The sequence below is a fragment of the Microchirus variegatus genome (genome assembly GCF_963457635.1).
Source record: "Microchirus variegatus genome assembly, chromosome: 7".
NCBI classification, from domain to species: domain Eukaryota; kingdom Metazoa; phylum Chordata; class Actinopteri; order Pleuronectiformes; family Soleidae; genus Microchirus; species Microchirus variegatus.
Genome location: NC_139808.1, coordinates 26,350,348 through 26,369,164, shown reverse-complemented (window position 1 = coordinate 26,369,164; position 18,817 = coordinate 26,350,348). Strand labels below are relative to the sequence as shown.

General features: G+C 46.9%; 1 protein-coding gene across 1 annotated transcript; it reads right to left on the bottom strand.

The window, feature by feature from the left end:
* Window positions 1-748: 748 nt before the first annotated feature.
* On the bottom strand, window positions 749-17,169 carry LOC310929289 (inter-alpha-trypsin inhibitor heavy chain H3-like; the record flags this gene model as incomplete). Its single annotated transcript, XM_083892012.1, has 21 exons — window positions 749-887; window positions 1,006-1,117; window positions 1,498-1,670; window positions 1,762-1,963; window positions 2,062-2,175; window positions 2,518-2,544; window positions 2,723-2,883; window positions 3,528-3,667; window positions 3,753-3,938; window positions 4,595-4,776; window positions 6,452-6,577; window positions 6,670-6,838; window positions 6,921-7,037; window positions 8,691-8,819; window positions 8,920-9,030; window positions 9,410-9,572; window positions 10,037-10,141; window positions 10,261-10,415; window positions 16,480-16,503; window positions 16,616-16,645; window positions 17,053-17,169. The coding sequence occupies 21 exons, from the start codon at window positions 17,167-17,169 to the stop codon at window positions 749-751; spliced, it is 2,682 nt and encodes an 893-aa protein (XP_083748138.1).
* Window positions 17,170-18,817: the final 1,648 nt, after the last annotated feature.

Here is an 18,817-nt window from a genome sequence, read left to right as displayed (position 1 = left end):
CGCTACGTTATGCATTTAGCACGTCACCGCTAACATTTCCACAAATCATCTTCTCGACACGTCACGTGAAGAATGTTTGTGGAGTAAAAGAGTGACAAAGAGACACCTGGAACACAGAGAAATTTTATCTTTGACCATCGAGGAATGAGTTTCCCACTACATTGGCATTTGTCTTTCAGTGGTTGTTTTAATCATTGGCCCACACTGCGAAAGAAAGGGATTTAAATGTAAGCATCGAGAGCAGAGCCACAGCATTTGTCACAAAACATTCAAGTATTCCCACAACAAATGTGAAAAGGAAGAACAAGGATTTTTTGTCGTGAAGCCGACAATGAGATGAATTTGAATTGAGTTTGAATTTGGTATTAACATGCGTCGTTCGGTGTCCACATCAAGATCTGATTGCTATCTGATCTTCCCCAGCATCGGAGAATCGTTGTATTTACACTTCCGTTCTTCAACCACCTCCCGAAGTGGTTTGGCAGATTGGATAACAATCTGCTCTCAATGCATGGGTATGGGTTAGGGTTTAATGCCAGGTGTGAATGGGGCCTTTCACTATTCTTCCCATTCTCATATTTCCAAAAATGTTTCTCTTTACATAATGTGCTGTTCTGTCCTGTCGCCTACAGCTAATTATTGAAGAAGATTATGACTCGGATAACGGAGAAATTTTATCGACATATGAAATGTTCATTTCATTACATTTTGATGACGTCTTCGGTAGGTAACGATGTTTAACCTGGTTTTAGACAGTTTTGAAAAGTCCTGACACAACGTAGTCTGTCGCGTCTCCATCGATGAGGCCGGTTCCGTTATTGTGAATGAACCAGCAGGGAACGTTTTCCCCGTTCTTCACGTCGTTCCTGAAGTCTCTCTGCCAGCCTCTGTGGACGGAAAAAAACTGGATTAAAACAGAATATAGCGACCTTTTGGCTAAATCTCTTGCAACCCATCTGTGGGTCTCGACTCAGTGTTTGGGAACCACCAATCTGAGGCATGTACCTGGTCACATTGAGCTGCTGGCCTTTCACAAACATGGTGGCGTCCGGTTTCTCTGGGACTTCACCTGGACGCAGCTCAGACACCTCATATTCAATCCCGTGGTAGAACTGACCTGTAGGACAAGCCGATTCATAAATGAGTAAATATTCTCGAACCCTTTGAAGGGAAACTACATTTGGTAGTGTGTATTGTCAGAACTTAAATCTACTGTCCGTAAGTCTAAGCTTCTTGCTTTATGGAGGCCACCATCTTGCACCACCATGTTTCTACAGTCGCCCAAACAGACAAACCAGTCGGAGTGTGCTTTTTAGTATTTAAAGCAGAAACTCACTACCCAAACAAAGAAGGTCAACATCTTTTTTAGGGCTGAGCCACTGTAGTTCTCTGACGTGCTTGACAAAGGGATGTCAGAATAACCAGGATAACTCTTGAGCTGCTATAATCTTAAACCATGTGATGATCTACTTCCTGCTAAGAGTGTCATGTTTGTACCCAGCAGGCCGTGAACACCAGAGGGGAGGAGATGACTGTCCACTGTGTAGAAACCTAAATAGTCCCGATGGTACGGATGCTTCTCCCACACTTTGTGTAGCAGGATGACAAACTTGACCGAATCTTTCAGAGTCACCGTCAGGCTGCGATCCTTGGTCACAAGAAGATCCACACTGTGGGAGGAGGAGGAGGAGGAGATTATTCTGAACTGGTTAAAGGAAAATGTTTCTCTCACTAAGAGAAAGTGATGGTGCAGCCGCTCACTTGAGTCCTTTGAGAGAGGCAGAGTCCGACCACAGCAGTTTGACCCATTTGCTGTCCTGGAACACTGAGATGTCACGAGTGCTCACCTCCAGCCTCACCCCCAGAGTCTGGTGGACGATGCCAAACCGCCAGAAATACGTGTTAATTTGACCATCAGGAGGGATTTTCTTGTCTCCGATTATCTGGCCGTTGACCAAAATACCTGAGGGAAACGATATGTTCAGTCATATAAATATTCAAATATTAGTCAAAAAGAAGGAGACCAGGTAGTCTTGATGATGATCAGGACTCAGGACTGACCTGATTCTGGGTCTTTAACCAGAGAGAAAATGGTTCCTGGTTTGTCGTTTATGTTGAAGCACAGAGCGTCTTCTTTCTCTGGCAGCTCTATCATGAAATGAGGATCTCCATCCACTGCAAATGATCACAATAACAGTAGAGGACAGACAACACTGCTAAGAGACAGCAGCCAAGCTCCTTCGCAGAGGATGACTAAAGTCAGCTTCTGAGGAACATGTATGTCTGTAAATAAACTTTCACAAAGCATCAAATAACACACAGTATGAGAAAAACAAAAAATGACTGACCAAAATATGTTGGTGATGGTAGACGATAGAAACCGTACACTGGAGGGCTTGAAGGCGTGTGGTAATACCCTATATACAGGAATGATAAAACCAAGTTAGTTGGTGCAGTCCATTAACATAAATCTAGAAATCTTTTTTGCTTTATGGTAAAAACGTATGACCGTTTCACCTCTTCTTTCTGCCGCTTGTCTTTGTTCTGCCAAATAAAAGAAAACAACAGCTTATTACTTTCCACAGTTCACAGTGAAGCACGAACCACCACTGTTATAGTCGAGCAAAGAGAAATAATGTTGGAAAATATCAATTCAACAGCCAGTGGTGCAGGTTCATAATATAATAATAATAATACTAATAACGTTCATTTCCATCTTCACCTTCAGTCAGCTTGTCTGCAATGAGAGGGCTGTCTGTTCCATCCTCAGTCTCAGGCTTGATGACCACCATGGAGGTGAGAGGGGTGACGAAGCTGTACTTCAGAGACATGTCCAATGCCCTGGCTGTGGCGTTTTCCTTCTCATCTGAGGGACCACTCTTACTGCAGGAGTGACAAATATGGCTGTTTAAGGTTGCAACAAAAGGCAGTGGCAGTGAAATAGCCTGAGGCGCTGATAGGCTCTCTCCAAAAATTGACAACAAAGTAAAAGAAAAAAAAATGTTTTGTCCAAAATCTGACAAAAAAGTAAAAAAAAAATGTTTCTATAATTTGACCAAAAAAAGTATACATTAGTATGACTTATACAATTTGACAAAAAAGTAAAAACAAAAGGTTATGGCAGTGAAATAGCGGTGAACCAGCCTGAGACACTGATACGCTCTCCAAAATTTGACAAAAGGAAAAAAAAGAAAATTTTGTCCCAAATTTGTCAAAAAAAAAACATGTCCAATATTTGACAAACAACAAAATAAATAAATAAATAATTGTCCAAAATTTGACAGAAAAGTCATCCTATAGTATGTCGTCCAACATTTGACAAAAAGTTTTAATGTTTTTTGACCAAAATTTGACATGATCAATAATGCCTCTGTGCTCTGATGTAAAATCATTGATTTTCTCCGTGGACTTCGGTGCACGAGAGTCTGATTTTTTAAGAAAGTGGCGACACGTTCGTGAGCCATCATGGACTCAAGCAGACATAAATTTTATTGGTAGAGACCTTTGTAAAATTATTTCAATAATACCTCGTCTCCAGTAACTGCTGGATGGTCAGATAGGCCCACAGACGCTCTGTGAAATCCCCAAAGATGTACTCCTCATCTGGGTATATGTCGGTCCAGTTCACAGGACTGGCCAGACCCTGTGCTTTGTACTCCTCCTCAAACTACAGGGAAGAGTTTACGTCAAATCAACAAAGTAAATAACAGACACAGCAGTCATTTCTGCAGTTGTCTTCTTCTTCTTCTCACCCCCTGACCCATCACGTCCACCATGAAGTTGTCCAGGTCGTTGTCGGTCAGCCGACCAGCCACCACGATCTCTGAGCCGTTAAACAACTGGCTGAAGTGGTTTGTGGTCAACATATCCACTGTGTTGTCAGGATAACGCAGGTCCACCTCCAGAAGCAGAGGACTGGCAACTTCATCATAGAAGCCCTGAAATAAAAGCACGCAAACAAAGTTTGTACACAGGTTTTTACAGATGTTTATAATTGTGGATGAAGGTGACGAAGCTGGTACAATGTGATTTAAAGAGATAATAAAGTATTTTTACTGACATATAGATTTCACTGCTGGTCTGCTACTTCCTTATTTGGTAACTCTGTGTTTATTAAAGCTCCCATAGAGTGGTCCTGTCGCACATATATGTGAGTTATGGAGGTCTGCTTACATACATTAACTTGTTTTCATGGTCAAAAACCTCCTAGCTGCTTCAAACGAGCCGATCAAAATATCTCCTCACTGAAGCTCTAGTCAGCCGCGCTGTTTCAGACTGAAATCTCACCCCAGAAGACAGACTGTGTTGTGATTGGCCAGCCAACGACAGCTTTCTCAACTGTCTTGTGATTGGCCAGGTACCTGTACTTGCAAAACTGTCCAACAATTTTGACAGGCTTCAACATGAGCAGGTAAATAACTAAGGCCAGTGCCCACTTGATGGTGTTTGGATAAGTTATTGGTAGAAATGTAACATACAGTTTATTGCACATCTTTCAAACGGTTTCCTTGACAGGCTTCAACCTTGACAAGTGACTCATAAAGCACTGTCCACAATGAAGAGAAAACTATTAATCATATTCTAAAGCTTTCACCTGGAGTTGAAGCGTTGCATCTGAAGCTTCGTATATTCTGCGGGCGAGCCCTTTGTTTTGTTTGCTCATCACGTCCAGGAAAGCGTAATCCACGCTGTTACCAAATCCAAGAGAGAACAGAGACATTTTCCCTCCAGTTGCAGAGCGCACATTCTCCTGGATATTCTGAGTGTTTGACTCTCCTTTAAAGTCACAGATACAACATGCAACGGTTTAAAATCCTACATATACATATATATATATATATATTTGTGCAAGGCTTCCACTTGAAGTCAGTTGTTTGGTAGGTTTAGGACAGCACATTTGGAAGATAACACAACTTCTAGTAGAGTTTAGATTCCGTGCCCGAGCCCGACCAATATTTCCCGCCACTATCCTCGGGTCAGGCCCTTGATCAAGCATTTGTATTTTTTCTCCCTCGTCGTGTCCGTGTGTATGGTATAGCACGTCGTATTGTGTGAAGGTGTAAAAACCTGCAGCCGTGAACGCGTCATTTAAAAACCAGGAAGTGTATCGTCATTAGCAACATATGCGTTCAATTACGGTTAATGTGTCGGGTCCGGGTCGGGCTCGGAGAAAACGTGCACAGGCTCGGGTCGGCCCTGATTTTTTGGGCCCAATCTAAGCTCTAACTTCTAGAGAAACAGGCATCTTGTGCGCAGTCAGCACTTGGTCTAATCCAGTGCTTCTCAATTATTTTCTGTTATGCCCCCTTTTGGATGAAGAAAACATCTCGCGAAAATCGTTCCCCCGGGTCCTATGTTCCCCGGTCTCATACAAAGCGGGGAACATAGGACCCTTTCTCTAAAAAAGGGTTCTATGTTCCCCGCTGTTCACCCAAAAGGACCCGGGGAACATAGGACCCTACCCCTTACCCTAACCCTAACCCTAACCCTAACCCTAACCCTAACCTACCCCTACCCCTTTACCCTGGAGCTCCACACCCAGGCTTCCACAAAGTAGGGAACATCGACCCTTTTTTTAAAAAAAGGTCGATGCTCCCCGATCGGGGAACATAGGAGCCGGGGAACATAGGATCCGGGAAACATAGGTACGACCTACAGATAACAGAAGATACAGAAGATGACTGATCGATGCTGCTGGTAAACACACAGCTAATTACGATCAAGTGTTGTTTTTGGTCTAAGTTTGTGTCCCAAGTTACAGTTGATATAGTTGTGTGAGTATTCGAACAATTATTATTCGATTAATCGCAGATGGAAAATGCAAAACTATTATTATTGTTTCTTTTTAATAAATAAAAAAAAAAAAATCTGATTACTCGGCAGAATACTCGATTACGAAACTATTCGATAACTGCAGCCCTAGTAAGCTACATTAAATCGGCTAACATCAACGTTTACGTTAGCATTAGCGACTGGATACTCTCGGCTCAGATGCTGAATCAATGAGGACGTGCTGTTGTGGTACGCCAGTTTTACGGCCTGTTTCACTCTCCGTCTCCCCCATCGCGACAGCTGAAATCCGGGTGTGCGTCTGCTAAAACGGCCCGTGTGGAACAATGATCCCTGCGCCTGTGGAACAGGCTGCACGAGATAGAAATTAAAATAATATTCGAGGCAGAGTTTTTCGAGTTTAATCATTGCAGTCCTATGATATTGCCTACTTTTATCCATTCTTTATTTCGTTGAATTCATTAAACCGTCCACAAGCAAAGCACGAGCAAAGTGGCTTAAGAGCAATAGTTTAAAGTGTTCCTTTGTGATACGTGAAGGACGTGAATGCTAGTTGTGCCACACAAAAATAAGAAAGTCCTTACTTAGTTACTTCTAAACTAAGGTCCATAAAGCTCATCATTAAAATGTGAGTATTCACGTACAAACTCCAGTTACTCACCAACATTTGGCATCCCATCAGTCAGTAAAATGATAATATCAACGCTCCTCTCAGGGAGCTTCTTCTCCTGCCTGTCTTTGATCAGCATGTTCACCGCTCTTAACACTGCGTCGTTGATGTTGGTCACTGAAAGTAAAACATGCAATCGAGAGTCAAAATATATCGTTTGTGACACAGAAGGACAGCGTTTGGAGCCCAAGTCATATTTCGCCACTGACTTCCTTCACTCTGGAGGCCCTCCACATATTTAATGGCCTCAGTTAAATTTTCTTTGGTTGCTTTGCTGAGTGAGTCCCTCCAGGTGTAAATTCTGCCATCAAACTTGATGAGGGCAAAGTGGTCGTCCTCGTGGAGGTCTTTGACGATTTGCAACATCGCCTCTCGTGTCTAGAAAGGGTCAGAGGTCAAAAGGTCAGAGGTACAAGTGTGTGCGTTGATATTTTTTACAGTCGCCTCAGCAGTCGCTCACCTGATCCATCTTTCTCCCGGACATAGATCCGCTTATGTCAATTACAAATACCACATTCTTTGGGACTCTGCGCAGGTCAGGAGGCGCAAAGAAGTGGACAAAATACCCGTTCACAATCTGAGGGAAAGAGAATCACAAACAAATTGTTTAACCTCTTCTTCACGGTTGCCCCCGGGATCGGGGGCAGCGTCAGACGCAGCGACAAAAGCGTCATAAAACCATATCTAACTTTAACAAACACAGACATGCTGCATACCCACAGAAAGGTCAGAAACTCAGCTACCGGTTTAGAGGTTTAAAATGAGCTGTCAATCACCCTAATTGACCAAGGTAAGCCAGAGCTATGGCGCTGCGTAACTGAAGGTGCTGCAGAGCTGCAGAGTTGTTATACGCACCGCACACTCGATTATTTATTTTTTTATTTCAAAACAAGTAATTTTTAGACCAATATTGACATGTAAATAAAATTAAATGGGTTTTTAATAATTTGGTACCTAAGAAATCTCAAATGGCACAGATGGTGCCAAGCTGAGCCAAAAGTGAGAACGCCCAGACATCTCTTTACTAAAACCTCTGTAATTTCACTCTGCTTAATTTCAGCAGCATCAGACTTTACACAGCTCATGTCCACATGTTGTTACATGACCTCCATGTGTTTTTAAGCTCCTACTGCATATTTTAAAGGTGTTATTTGCTTTAAAATGCAATATTTTTTTAGGCGAGAGAAAAAAAAAGTCCTTCAGTTATGCTGTGTTCCATGTGCATTTACTCTGACACAGTGGCATCTACAGTGAAACTTACACCTCTGGTGGAATCTCACAAGTGTTATCTGATACCAAGATAATCCACATAGAGCTTGTAACTGCAGAGGTTTACTCTATTTAGTTTGGGCATGTCATTTTCGAGCAGGGACTCCAAAAAGAGGGTCAGGGAAGAAGAGGTTAAAGTAGACATATTAAACTCTATTTCTACAAGTTAACAGAGTTCCCTGGTGTCCTAATGGACATGTCTGTGACATGCTTTGGTAAAAATACCTTAAAGTGGACCTAGACCGCGCGTTCCAATTAGCGCTGTTTTTTAGTGTTGTCTGCGTCATTACCTTGTTTATGAAGCCCTGAAGGTTCAAAACCAACAGTTAAGCCACTGCTGAGAACGCTGTGTTTTATCGTAATCTCGGGCTCATCGAGATCTCTGAAAAAACCCGGTCCGGTTACGTAAACAGTTTGTGTAGAACTCTGTGCTGCACTGTGCAGACAAGAATAGAACACTTTGCAGACTTCAGATCTTCTGGATATTATTGCCCTCGCCTGCACTTTCGCGTTTTTTAGGGACAAAGCGGAGCTCTGCGAGACAACAATTCCAGGAATGTCTCATTGTGACTTAACAATGAGTGCGGAAGTCAATATCGAGTGTTTTATCTCCTGTACTTAGACTGAGGCGGACCACAGAAACATGAGTGAGGCCTCCAGAGTCCCAAATATAAGAATTAAAATGACGTTGGGTGGAGTTAGCCTCTGAAGAACGGGTTTAGTTACACTTGAATAAAACCTCAATGTTTTTTGACAAAGTTCAGGGCATGTTTATTTTGCATGCTTTTATTGTGATGATCTCCAGTGTAGAATGAGGGAGATTTTATTAGAAAGCTGAAGATGTCACAGCGATGCCGGTCTGGAATAACGTTGGATATAATAATGTTCAGATATAGTCAGTCTGACAGCAAACCTCGCTCTACAGTTACATGTCATCACAGATTGTTGATTGACAGCTGACCTGAAGGTCCCCAAAGCTCTTTCCTCTGTTTACGTCGTATTTGATGATGAAATCTCCATCGATGAGCGTTCCATCACAGTCTGGACACTTCCTCTGCTGCTCCATCGTTGGTGAGAAGGAGATATGTGCCTGAGGAGGACATGAACACAAAACGTAGTAAATGTGAAGACAAAATTAAAGGAAACTAATGAACAACCATGAATATTTGAAGGCCTTTCTTATTGCTCACCTTTTTGTCTGTGACAGTTTTCTCCACCAGGGGGAGCAGGTCATTGCTGAGGAAGGTTGCGTGTGCATCAACAAACAAGATGCCCTGTGGCTCGTAGATGTTGGCCATGATCTGTTTCAACACAGAAACAAATAAAACCCCTGTGACGCTTAGTGGCGGTATAACCAGAAACTTGTGGGTCCGTTGTGTTTGCTCACGTTGTGTTTAGCACAACTTTCCAGTGAGTGTCAGCTGATCAGGTCAAGTTAATCAAATCACGATAAATATCAGGCTAAAACACCATGACTGAGGTTTGTTGTCAGAAAATGTGTATCCAACAACTATAGCAACGTGAGCAACTCTTGCTGCGTAGTTAGCCATGACAGACACTGCCCTGCTAACTTAGCTAGCTACCACTAGCAACAAGTGTTAGGTCCACCCACTATCAAGTCTTAAAGTGACCATTGTGAATGAATTCAGCGTGAGATTTGAATCACGAGCAGAGACACACCTGGAATTTCTGCACCCGTGATTTGGGTTTAACTCGTGTTAGAATCTCATATTGGCCCAGTTTCCTCTGAAGCAGCTCCTCGTGGGTCAGAACGAAGGTCACGTTACTTTGAGCCGCGATGTTGACAGACACTGAAAACTTCTCCATCTTTCTCCCAGAGGCCCTGAAATATGCAGTAGGACATTAAAAACACATGGAGGTCATGTAACAACATGTGGACATGAGCTGTGCAAAGTCTGATGCTGTTGAAATGAAGCAGAGTGAAATTACAGCGGTTTTAGTAAAGAGGTAAAGGTATTTGTATGAGTATCATCTTATAACTAACTGACAACCTAATAACTTGACTGACAGATCGTAATAAATAATCGTGACGTAAATGTGTTCTTCTTCTTTTTTGGAGTTGACAGACTGGACGCAGCTTCCGCGTTATTCTGCCCCCTACAGTCTGAAGACATATCTGCATTTAAGGGGTGTCCCATTTCTAAGTGACAAAATAATAACACTTGGTTTTGAGGGCCAGTTAAGATTAAGGGTTGAGCTTGAGGGTTAAGATAGGAATTGGCCCTATTGCTTTTGACTCATATTTTGTTGTTCCATTTTTATGTATTTTCATCTTGACCGACTCACTTGACCAGTCCAGCAGTCTGTCCAGAGGAAACAGCTTTCTCGTACTGTTTCTTGGCTTTTTCTTTCTCCTTCACATCCCCAACATACACCCGACCTTCAATTTCCCTGCGAGGCACAAAGACGGACAAAGACGCCACAAGACAATAAAATTCAGCTTGTTTTCAGGAAGAAAAGTTCTGCGAGTGTGGAGACAGTGGAAGTTTAGAGTGTGTAGAGGCACAGACATGCTGAAGTTGGTGATGAAGGCCGTCTTGGGCAGGTCCACTTCAAAGAAGATTTCCTGCGAGGTGTTTGCTTTGTTCAGAGCCACGGACGTCATGACGGTGCGGGCGAAACGAGACGTCACAGTGCAGTCCACGGTGACGCTGTGAACCTCCACCTGACGCAGAAGGAGAAGGACATGGACACAACATGTTGGCTGCTCAGCAAAGACAATTTTGCATTCTGGTCAGTCAATCTCAGGACCTTTTAACTAGAGAGGACTCTGTACCATGTGTTGCATTCAATATAAGACAAATCAGACCGTACTGAACTCAACAAGCTACCCAGATCCTAGCACAGGCTTTGATCGTCTCCTGCCTTGACTACTACAATGCCCTGATAACAGGTCTCCTGACTTGTGCTGTGAAACCACTACAGATGGTCCAGAACGTGGTGGCCGCGCCTGGTCTTCAATCGGCCTACAAGGGCACATGCCACACCCCTCTGTTAACTGAGCTCCACTGGCTACTGTTAGCCGCCCGCGTCCAATTCAAATAACCGATGCTAGCCTACAAAGTCCTTCATGGGTATAAAGGCTTATGTTGCCCCTCGATTACTTCATGTGTCTTTCCACGCTGGTAGAATGACCTACGGAGTGCCACCAGAACAGGGGTGTACCAAGAGCATTGTCTGTCCTAGCACTTACCTTAACCCTTATCTCCTTCTGCACTTGGATCCACCCCGGCACCCTCACCCTCTGTCAGTCCACTCACTTCCTATCTAGTGGATTTCTTTCCAAGACTTCTTTTATGCAGTTTCTTCCTGTTTGGAAGTCGCTTTGGGTAAAAGCTGAAAATCCTAAATGCTTCAATGTCAATGTGTCTTTCAGCAAAAACCAGTGCTGATACCAGAGTCTGACACAGATGTTTTTCTAGCCATTAAAGCCATTGAATATATATATATATATATATATATATATATATATATATATATATATATATATATATATATATATATATATGTGGCAGTGGGGCTTGGTTAGAGCGACGGCTGCTGGAGAGAAGGGAGGAGTGGCTCAGCCGGTGATCAGACAGCTGGACAGAATCAGATAATCAGTCAGCTATATAAGCACGTTTGTAACCTGGTTCTGGTCTCTTGCAGTAGGCTGGGTCCACACACGGACAGAGAGAAAGAGAGAGAGAGAGAGACGGAGAGACGGAGAGAAGAAAAGTGAACATTTGCGGAGAAAGCGCAGCAGAGCGCGAACGCAGCAACTCTGTCTACCTTTGTTTGTTTTGGTTATTTCTGTTGCAATAAACTGGTCAATTTACTCACTCTCAGCCATCTCGTCGTCCTTCCGGAACCCCAGTGAGTGGAAAGCTCACATTGGCACCTGAGCAGGGACCATGGAAGGACAATCTCCGCTGTCGCTGGCCCTTCAGCACCTCGCTGCAATGCAGGAGAGCACTACAACGCTGCAGCAGCAGCAGTCCCAGCTCCTCGCCGACATTGCGGCATCACATCGGGACAATCGTGCACTCCTGCGGGAGCTGCTGCAACGCCCGGCTGCCCACAGCGCTGATCCGGAGCCCGGTCGGGGCCGATCTCCGCCCATCGCCCTACAGCGGATGACCGCAGAAGATGATCCGGAGGCATATTTGGACATATTTGATGGCACGGCGGATGCGTGTGGGTGGCCGGAGGAGGAGAGAGCGGTCCGGCTTCTTCCACTGCTCACCGACGTGGCGCAGCTGGCCGTGCACAGCCTGCCGGCGGCCGCGCGCCACAACTACACACAGCTGAGGAGAGCCATCCTGGACCGGCTGGGCAGTACGTCGGAGGGACACCGGTGGCGGTTCAGGGGGCTCTCGTTTGAAGAAGCCGGGCGCCCCTTTGCATATGCGCAGCAGCTCCTGGACGCAGCGAGGCGCTGGCTCCAGCCGGGGACCCACTCCGCCGAGGACGTCGTTGGACAGGTGGCACTGGAGCAGTTCATCGCGGGATTACCATCATCTACGGCCAATTGGGTCCAGTGCCACCGCCCCGCCAACATCGAGGCAGCGATCGTCCTCGCGGAGGACCATCTCTCTCTTCCCCGGCGGAGCATGAGGGAGGAAACCAAGCCAGCGACGACCCCTGCAGGCCGTCCTACCCCAGCCCCGAGGAGGAGGTTCCCAGCGGCAGCGGCAGTGGCTCCTGCACCACACCCACACCCACACACACACAACCCCACACACACACAGCCGGAGCATGCATCGCTCCGGTCCACTAATTACTCTCTGCCGTCTTTCCCACAGGGCCCAGCCTACGTGTCTGATCACCTGGCACCCCGGGGGGCTCCTCAGACGCCAGGGCAGGTGTGCTGGCGGTGTGGGCAGCCCGGCCACATCAGAGCTGAGTGCCCACTCATGGAAGTGGGGCAAGTGGTTCGGGTTGCTGGGCCGCCGGCCGCCTCCCCCGGTTCGGGAGGGACGTACCGTATACCGGTATGTATACAAGGGGGTACACACCAAGCTCTGCCGGATACTGGTTGTGAACAGACCATGATCCATCAGCGCTTGGTTCGACCCGGGGCATTGTTGGAGGCATCGTGGGTGAGGGTGAGGTGTGTGCATGGGGATATTCACGATTATCCAGTGGTGGCTCTGGAAATTTATTTTAAGGGAAAAAAACATAGAGTAAAGGCTGGAGTTAGTACTCGCCTCACGCACCCTCTAATTTTGGGAACAAATTGGCCGGGGTTTACGAGCTTAGCGGGGGAAACCATGAGGGAGCGGTCACGTAAGTCAGGGAAATGTGGGTTATGTGCTGTCCTTTGTGGTGAGGCGGAGGTGCCGCGTCCCGACGCTGCTGGGGGGGGGGCACAGATGGCTCCCATGGAAGATTTTCCACTTGCACAGTCTCGGGATGAGACCCTCCGCCACGCCTTTGACCAAGTGATGGAAATTGATGGTTGTCCGGTTCACCCTAACGCAGCACTCACTCACCCCTACTTTGTGGTCGTTAAAGACCGATTATACAGAGTGAGTCGTGACACTCAAACAGGGGAAGAGCTCTCCCAGTTGTTAGTCCCAAAAAGCCGCCGAGAAACTATTTTCCAGGCGGCTCACCACAACCCCATGGCGGGTCACCTCGGATATGATAAGACACTGAACCGGATCATGGCCCGATTTTATTGGCCGGGCATTCGGGCGGATGTAAGTCGGTGGTGTGCATCCTGCCGCGAATGTCAATTACTCAACCCTCCGGCCACCCCAAAAGCGCCCTTGCGCCCATTACCGTTAATGGAGGTCCCTTTTGATAGACTTGCCATGGACCTCATCGGGCCATTAGACCGGAGCGCACGGGGATATCGCTTTGTATTAGTTCTAGTGGACTATGCAACGCGCTATCCCGAGGCAGTGCCCCTGCGCAGCATCTCGGCGAAGAGTGTTGCACAGGCACTGTTTCAGGTCATCTCCCGAGTTGGGATCCCGAAAGAGATCCTGACTGACCAGGGCACATCGTTTATGTCACGTACACTACGCGAACTATACGAATTACTGGGCGTCCGCTCAATTCGGACTAGTGTGTACCATCCCCAGACTGACGGCCCGGTGGAGCGGTTTAACAAAACACTAAAGAACATGATTCGTAAGTTCGTGCACGAGGATAGTCGTAATTGGGATAAATGGTTGGACCCTCTGTTGTTTGCAGTGAGGGAGGTGCCCCAGGCCTCCAAGGGTTTTTCGCCCTTTGAACTCTTGTTTGGCAGAAAACCTCGGGGTGTCTTGGACCTGGTTAAGGAAAACTGGGAGGCAGGTCCAAGCACCAGTAAAAACGACGTACAGCACGTCCTGGACCTGCGAAAGCTCCATTCACTGGGTCAGTTATCACGGGAGAATTTGCTCCAGGCCCAGGGACGTCAACAGCGGCTGTACAACAGAGGGGCTAAACTTAGACAGTTTTCACCGGGAGATAAAGTGCTTCTATTGCTACCATCGTCTAGCTCCAAATTACTCGCCAAGTGGCAAGGGCCCTTTGTGGTCACACGGCGAGTGGGGGATGTCGACTATGAAGTTGTGCGTTCTGACAGGGGCGGAGCAACACAGATTTACCACCTTAACCTCCTCAAAGCCTGGAGGGAGGTGGCGTCTGTTTCTCTGGCCACCACGGTGATTGAGAGAGATGAACTGGGACCGGAGGTGACTAAATCAAACAGGTCGGCGCCGGTCCCCGTTGACGATCATCTCTCGCCGGGCCAGAGAGCAGACGTGGCTTCGTTGCAGCGGCAGTTTGCCGACGTGTTCTCTCCCCTGCCAGGGCGCACGAACCTCATACACCACCACATAGAAACTTCCCCGGGTGTGACAGTGCGTTCACGACCCTATCGGCTGCCAGAACACAAGAGGAAAACTGTTCAGGCAGAACTTCAGGCCATGTTAGAGATGGGGGTAATAGAAGAGTCCAACAGTGACTGGTGTTGCCCCATTGTACTGGTTCGCAAGTCCGATGGGTCAATACGGTTCTGTGTGGACTACCGTAGAGTCAACGAGGTGTCCAAATTCGATGCCTATCCAATGCCCCGGGTCGACGAACTCCTGGATCGGCTGGGCACGGCTCGCTTTTTCACGACACTGGATTTGACCAAGGGCTACTGGCAGATTCCCTTGTCGCCAGAGTCCAGGGAGAAAACGGCCTTCTCCACTCCGTATGGTTTGTACCAATTTGTCACGCTTCCGTTTGGTTTGTTCGGGGCCCCAGCTACGTTCCAGCGCCTCATGGACCGGGTGTTGCGGCCTCACTCTGCATATGCTGCGGCCTACTTGGATGATGTCATCATCCATAGTGAGACCTGGGAGCAGCATATGCAGCAGGTGGGAGCAGTCCCTGAGGAAGGCGGGGCTCACGGCCAATCCAAGGAAGTGTGCAGTTGGACGGAGGGAGGTACGGTATTTGGGGTACCACTTGGGGGGAGGGCAGGTGCGGCCACAGATACAAAAGACCGCAGCGGTTGCAGCCTGCCCAAGACCCAAGTCCAAAAAAGAGGTTAGGAGGTTTCTGGGGCTGGCCGGTTACTATAGGAGGTTCATCCCGGCCTTCTCGGAGCTGGTCAGCCCCCTAACCGACCTGACCCGAAAAGGTGCCTCAGATCCGGTCCAGTGGACGGAGCCGTGTCAGCTGGCGTTTGAGAGGGTAAAGCAAGCCCTCTGTGGGGAGCCACTTTTATATACACCTTACTTTTCTCTCCCTTTCATCCTGCAGACCGACGCCTCGAACAGCGGGCTGGGGGCTGTTTTGTCCCAGGAGGTGGAGGGGGTCGACCGCCCCGTACTGTACATCAGCCGGAAGCTAGCTCAGCGGGAGGTGAGCTACAGTACGGTGGAGAAAGAGTGCCTCGCCATACGGTGGGCGGTCGGTGCCCTCCGCTACTATCTCCTGGGACGCCCATTCACCCTCTGGTCGGACCATGCCCCGATCCAATGGCTCCACCGCATGAAAGATGCCAACGCGCCGATCACTCGCTGGTATCTGGCGTTACAGCCTTTCCGGTTCAAGGTGATCCATAGGCCGGGGAACCGCATGGCCGTGGCCGACTTCCTCTCCCGCTCTGCGGAGGGGGGGGGGGAGTGGGCTTGCGGCCGGCGGGGTGCCGGCCTAAGTCGGGCGGTGGGGGTATGTGGCAGTGGGGCTTGGTTAGAGCGACGGCTGCTGGAGAGAAGGGAGGAGTGGCTCAGCCGGTGATCAGACAGCTGGACAGAATCAGGTAATCAGTCAGCTATATAAGCACGTTTGTAACCTGGTTCTGGTCTCTTGCAGTAGGCTGGGTCCACACACGGACAGAGAGAAAGAGAGAGAGAGAGAGACGGAGAGACGGAGAGAAGAAAAGTGAACATTTGCGGAGAAAGCGCAGCAGAGCACGGACGCAGCAACACTGTCTACCTTTGTTTGTTTTGGTTATTTCTGTTGCAATAAACTGGTCAATTTACTCACTCTCAGCCATCTCGTCGTCCTTCCGGAACCCCAGTGAGTGGAAAGCTCACAATATATCTTGGTGATTTGCACGTTTCGTAAATACCAACATAAAAAATGCATAATTTTTTTTATCCATGCATCAAAGGTTTTCTCAGATTTGGTGAATTGCATCCATTCGCCATGAAACAGGAAGCGCCCCATAACTTCGCCATACATTGATCGATCGCCTCGAAACTTCATATGTGACACAAGAGTCCCGACATGAACATCAAGCAAAATTATCTTACCGTAGCCTCGTTGGCGCTTCTTTTCTGTAAGAAAAACAAAGGAAAAACTAAGTATTTCAGTATTTTTCAGTTTATTTACAATATTGTGGTTTAAGCCAACTGAATTTCTGTGTGTGAATGCGTTTCTATCAAATACCTGCAGTGACCTGGCAGCTCCTCTCGTCTCCTGAAGCGCAAACACAGCAGAGTGAGTTCAACGGCCATGATGCCCCCACACAAGACAAACACACCCCCACACTCTACAGTTAAACTGCAGTAAATGTAATAGTGAAATATTTTACTAATTGTAATTATGGGCTGTAAAGATTCATTAATTATTAATCGATAATTAAATGAATCGTAGCGTTTGAAAACAAGCTCTTTCATATTTCAGCTGCTTGAAAGACAATCACTTGTTGACAAGTCGCCCTCCCATCTTAAGTCCTTGACTTTGAGGGAATTGGTCCTGGAAAGTACTCGATAAAAACAAATAGGGACTGAGTTAAACTCAATTTCTGAAAAAGGTTTGGATTAAAGTCAGGGAACAAAAAGATCAGTGTGTGTGTGTGTGTGTGTGTGTGTGAGTGAGTTCACCTGTGGAGCTTCATGGTCCTCAGAGATGACCAGAGCTGCCCGGCTCAGACTGGGCAGCCAGAGGCAGACGCAGCCCGACAGCAGCAGCAGCAGATGAACACGCAGCAGTCCAGACATGACCAAACGTCCACTGAACACTAACTGACTTCAGTACTGAGGGGGAAAAAAGCTCTCTGTCCAGGGGGAGGGTCAGAAAGTGTGTGTGTATGTTGACATACAGACCTGAGCTCTGTGCTCTGGAGACCCTGAGGTAGAAATGCTGACGCATCATTGCACAACAACAACCGTGGATCCAATAAAACGATTCACAACACAACAACAAGTCCATTGTTACATTATTACTTCCAAAAAGAGCAAAAGAATGACGGCAACATGATTAAACAGCCATTTATGTGTTTGTGCTTTGTTTTTTTTGTTTTTTTTATTGCAGTACCAAGGTTTCACCACTGGGTGAAACCACTCACTGTAAGTCAATATTATTTTTTTCATTCATTTAACTCGATATAAATTAGAGATGCGCAATATTATCGTCTCAACATTGGTGTCGGCAGCAGATATTGGATTTAAAATGTATTTTTCGGATATTTGGCAAACAACGCATTTATTGAACATGGAACATAGAACCCTTTTTTAGAGAAAGGGTCCTGTGTTCCCCGGTCACATAACTAAGCGGGGAACATAGGACCCGGGGAACCTAGGACCCGGGGAACATAGGACCTGGGAACATAGTTACGGTCCCATGCATTATAAGGAACGTAAAGGCCAACATAATATAAATACTGTGCAACCTCATTAGGCACAACGCAAATGTTTCCATTTTCGATTAGCCACGCCACCGGGCTGACGCTCACAACATCTAGCTACACTATGAGGTTGCACAGTGTTTGTATTATGTTAGCACTTCCCCGGATTTCCACTGGACACGTTACGTGCTGCGGTTCTGCTTCGACCTCTGCCCGGCGTCAATCCCCACCGGGCGCGTTCCAGCAGCGGCCTTGGGAGCCAGTGGTATTCACAGAAGATCGCCTGATAATCTCGAACGAGTTTGTGAGATCCCACGATAGACTGAGCGTATAAAGGAAACAACAACATTCATTCTCCGACGTGGAAGAACTGTTGATCTGGTGTCATAAATGATTGTATGTTTCCCCACTTCAACTCCACTTTAACGGTCTCTCGTCGTACATTATGACTCTCCGAGACGCTCTGATTAACTGACCGTTGACCTGGTAGCAACGGTCACGGCGTAATGTTGATGTTAGGTGGTGATAGGCTATATGACCTGCATATTGTGTTTTATTTCGAAAGGGGGGGGGGGCGGAAGTGTTTTACTTTGAGTCTCTGTCGGACTTCCTGTCTGGTGCGATCTGCTCTGTTGAGATTTTTACACGGTTCAGCAGCAGCAACGGCAAGAATAGAACTGCTATGTATCGAAAGACGCTTCTTTAACTCTTCTTCTTGCGTCCGGTGGAAATGCTGTCATTGATTAGAACGGAAGCGATCAGCAACGGCGACCGCGCGTAACGCGTCCAGTGGAAATCCAGGGTTACGCTAATGCTAATTGTGGCCTCGCTAGCTTAACTTTGGAAACAGGTTCGTCATGTTAGCCGCAAAAGTAGTAGCATGCTAATGCAAAATAAACATGTGCTCGCGTATTGGTGACTGGACACCTCGTTGTTTCAGTATAACACCATGTTCGGCGGTGAACCGTGTCAAAATGTCTCACCCACCGTGAGCCGACAGCCTCTTCACCCCCACCCTCTTC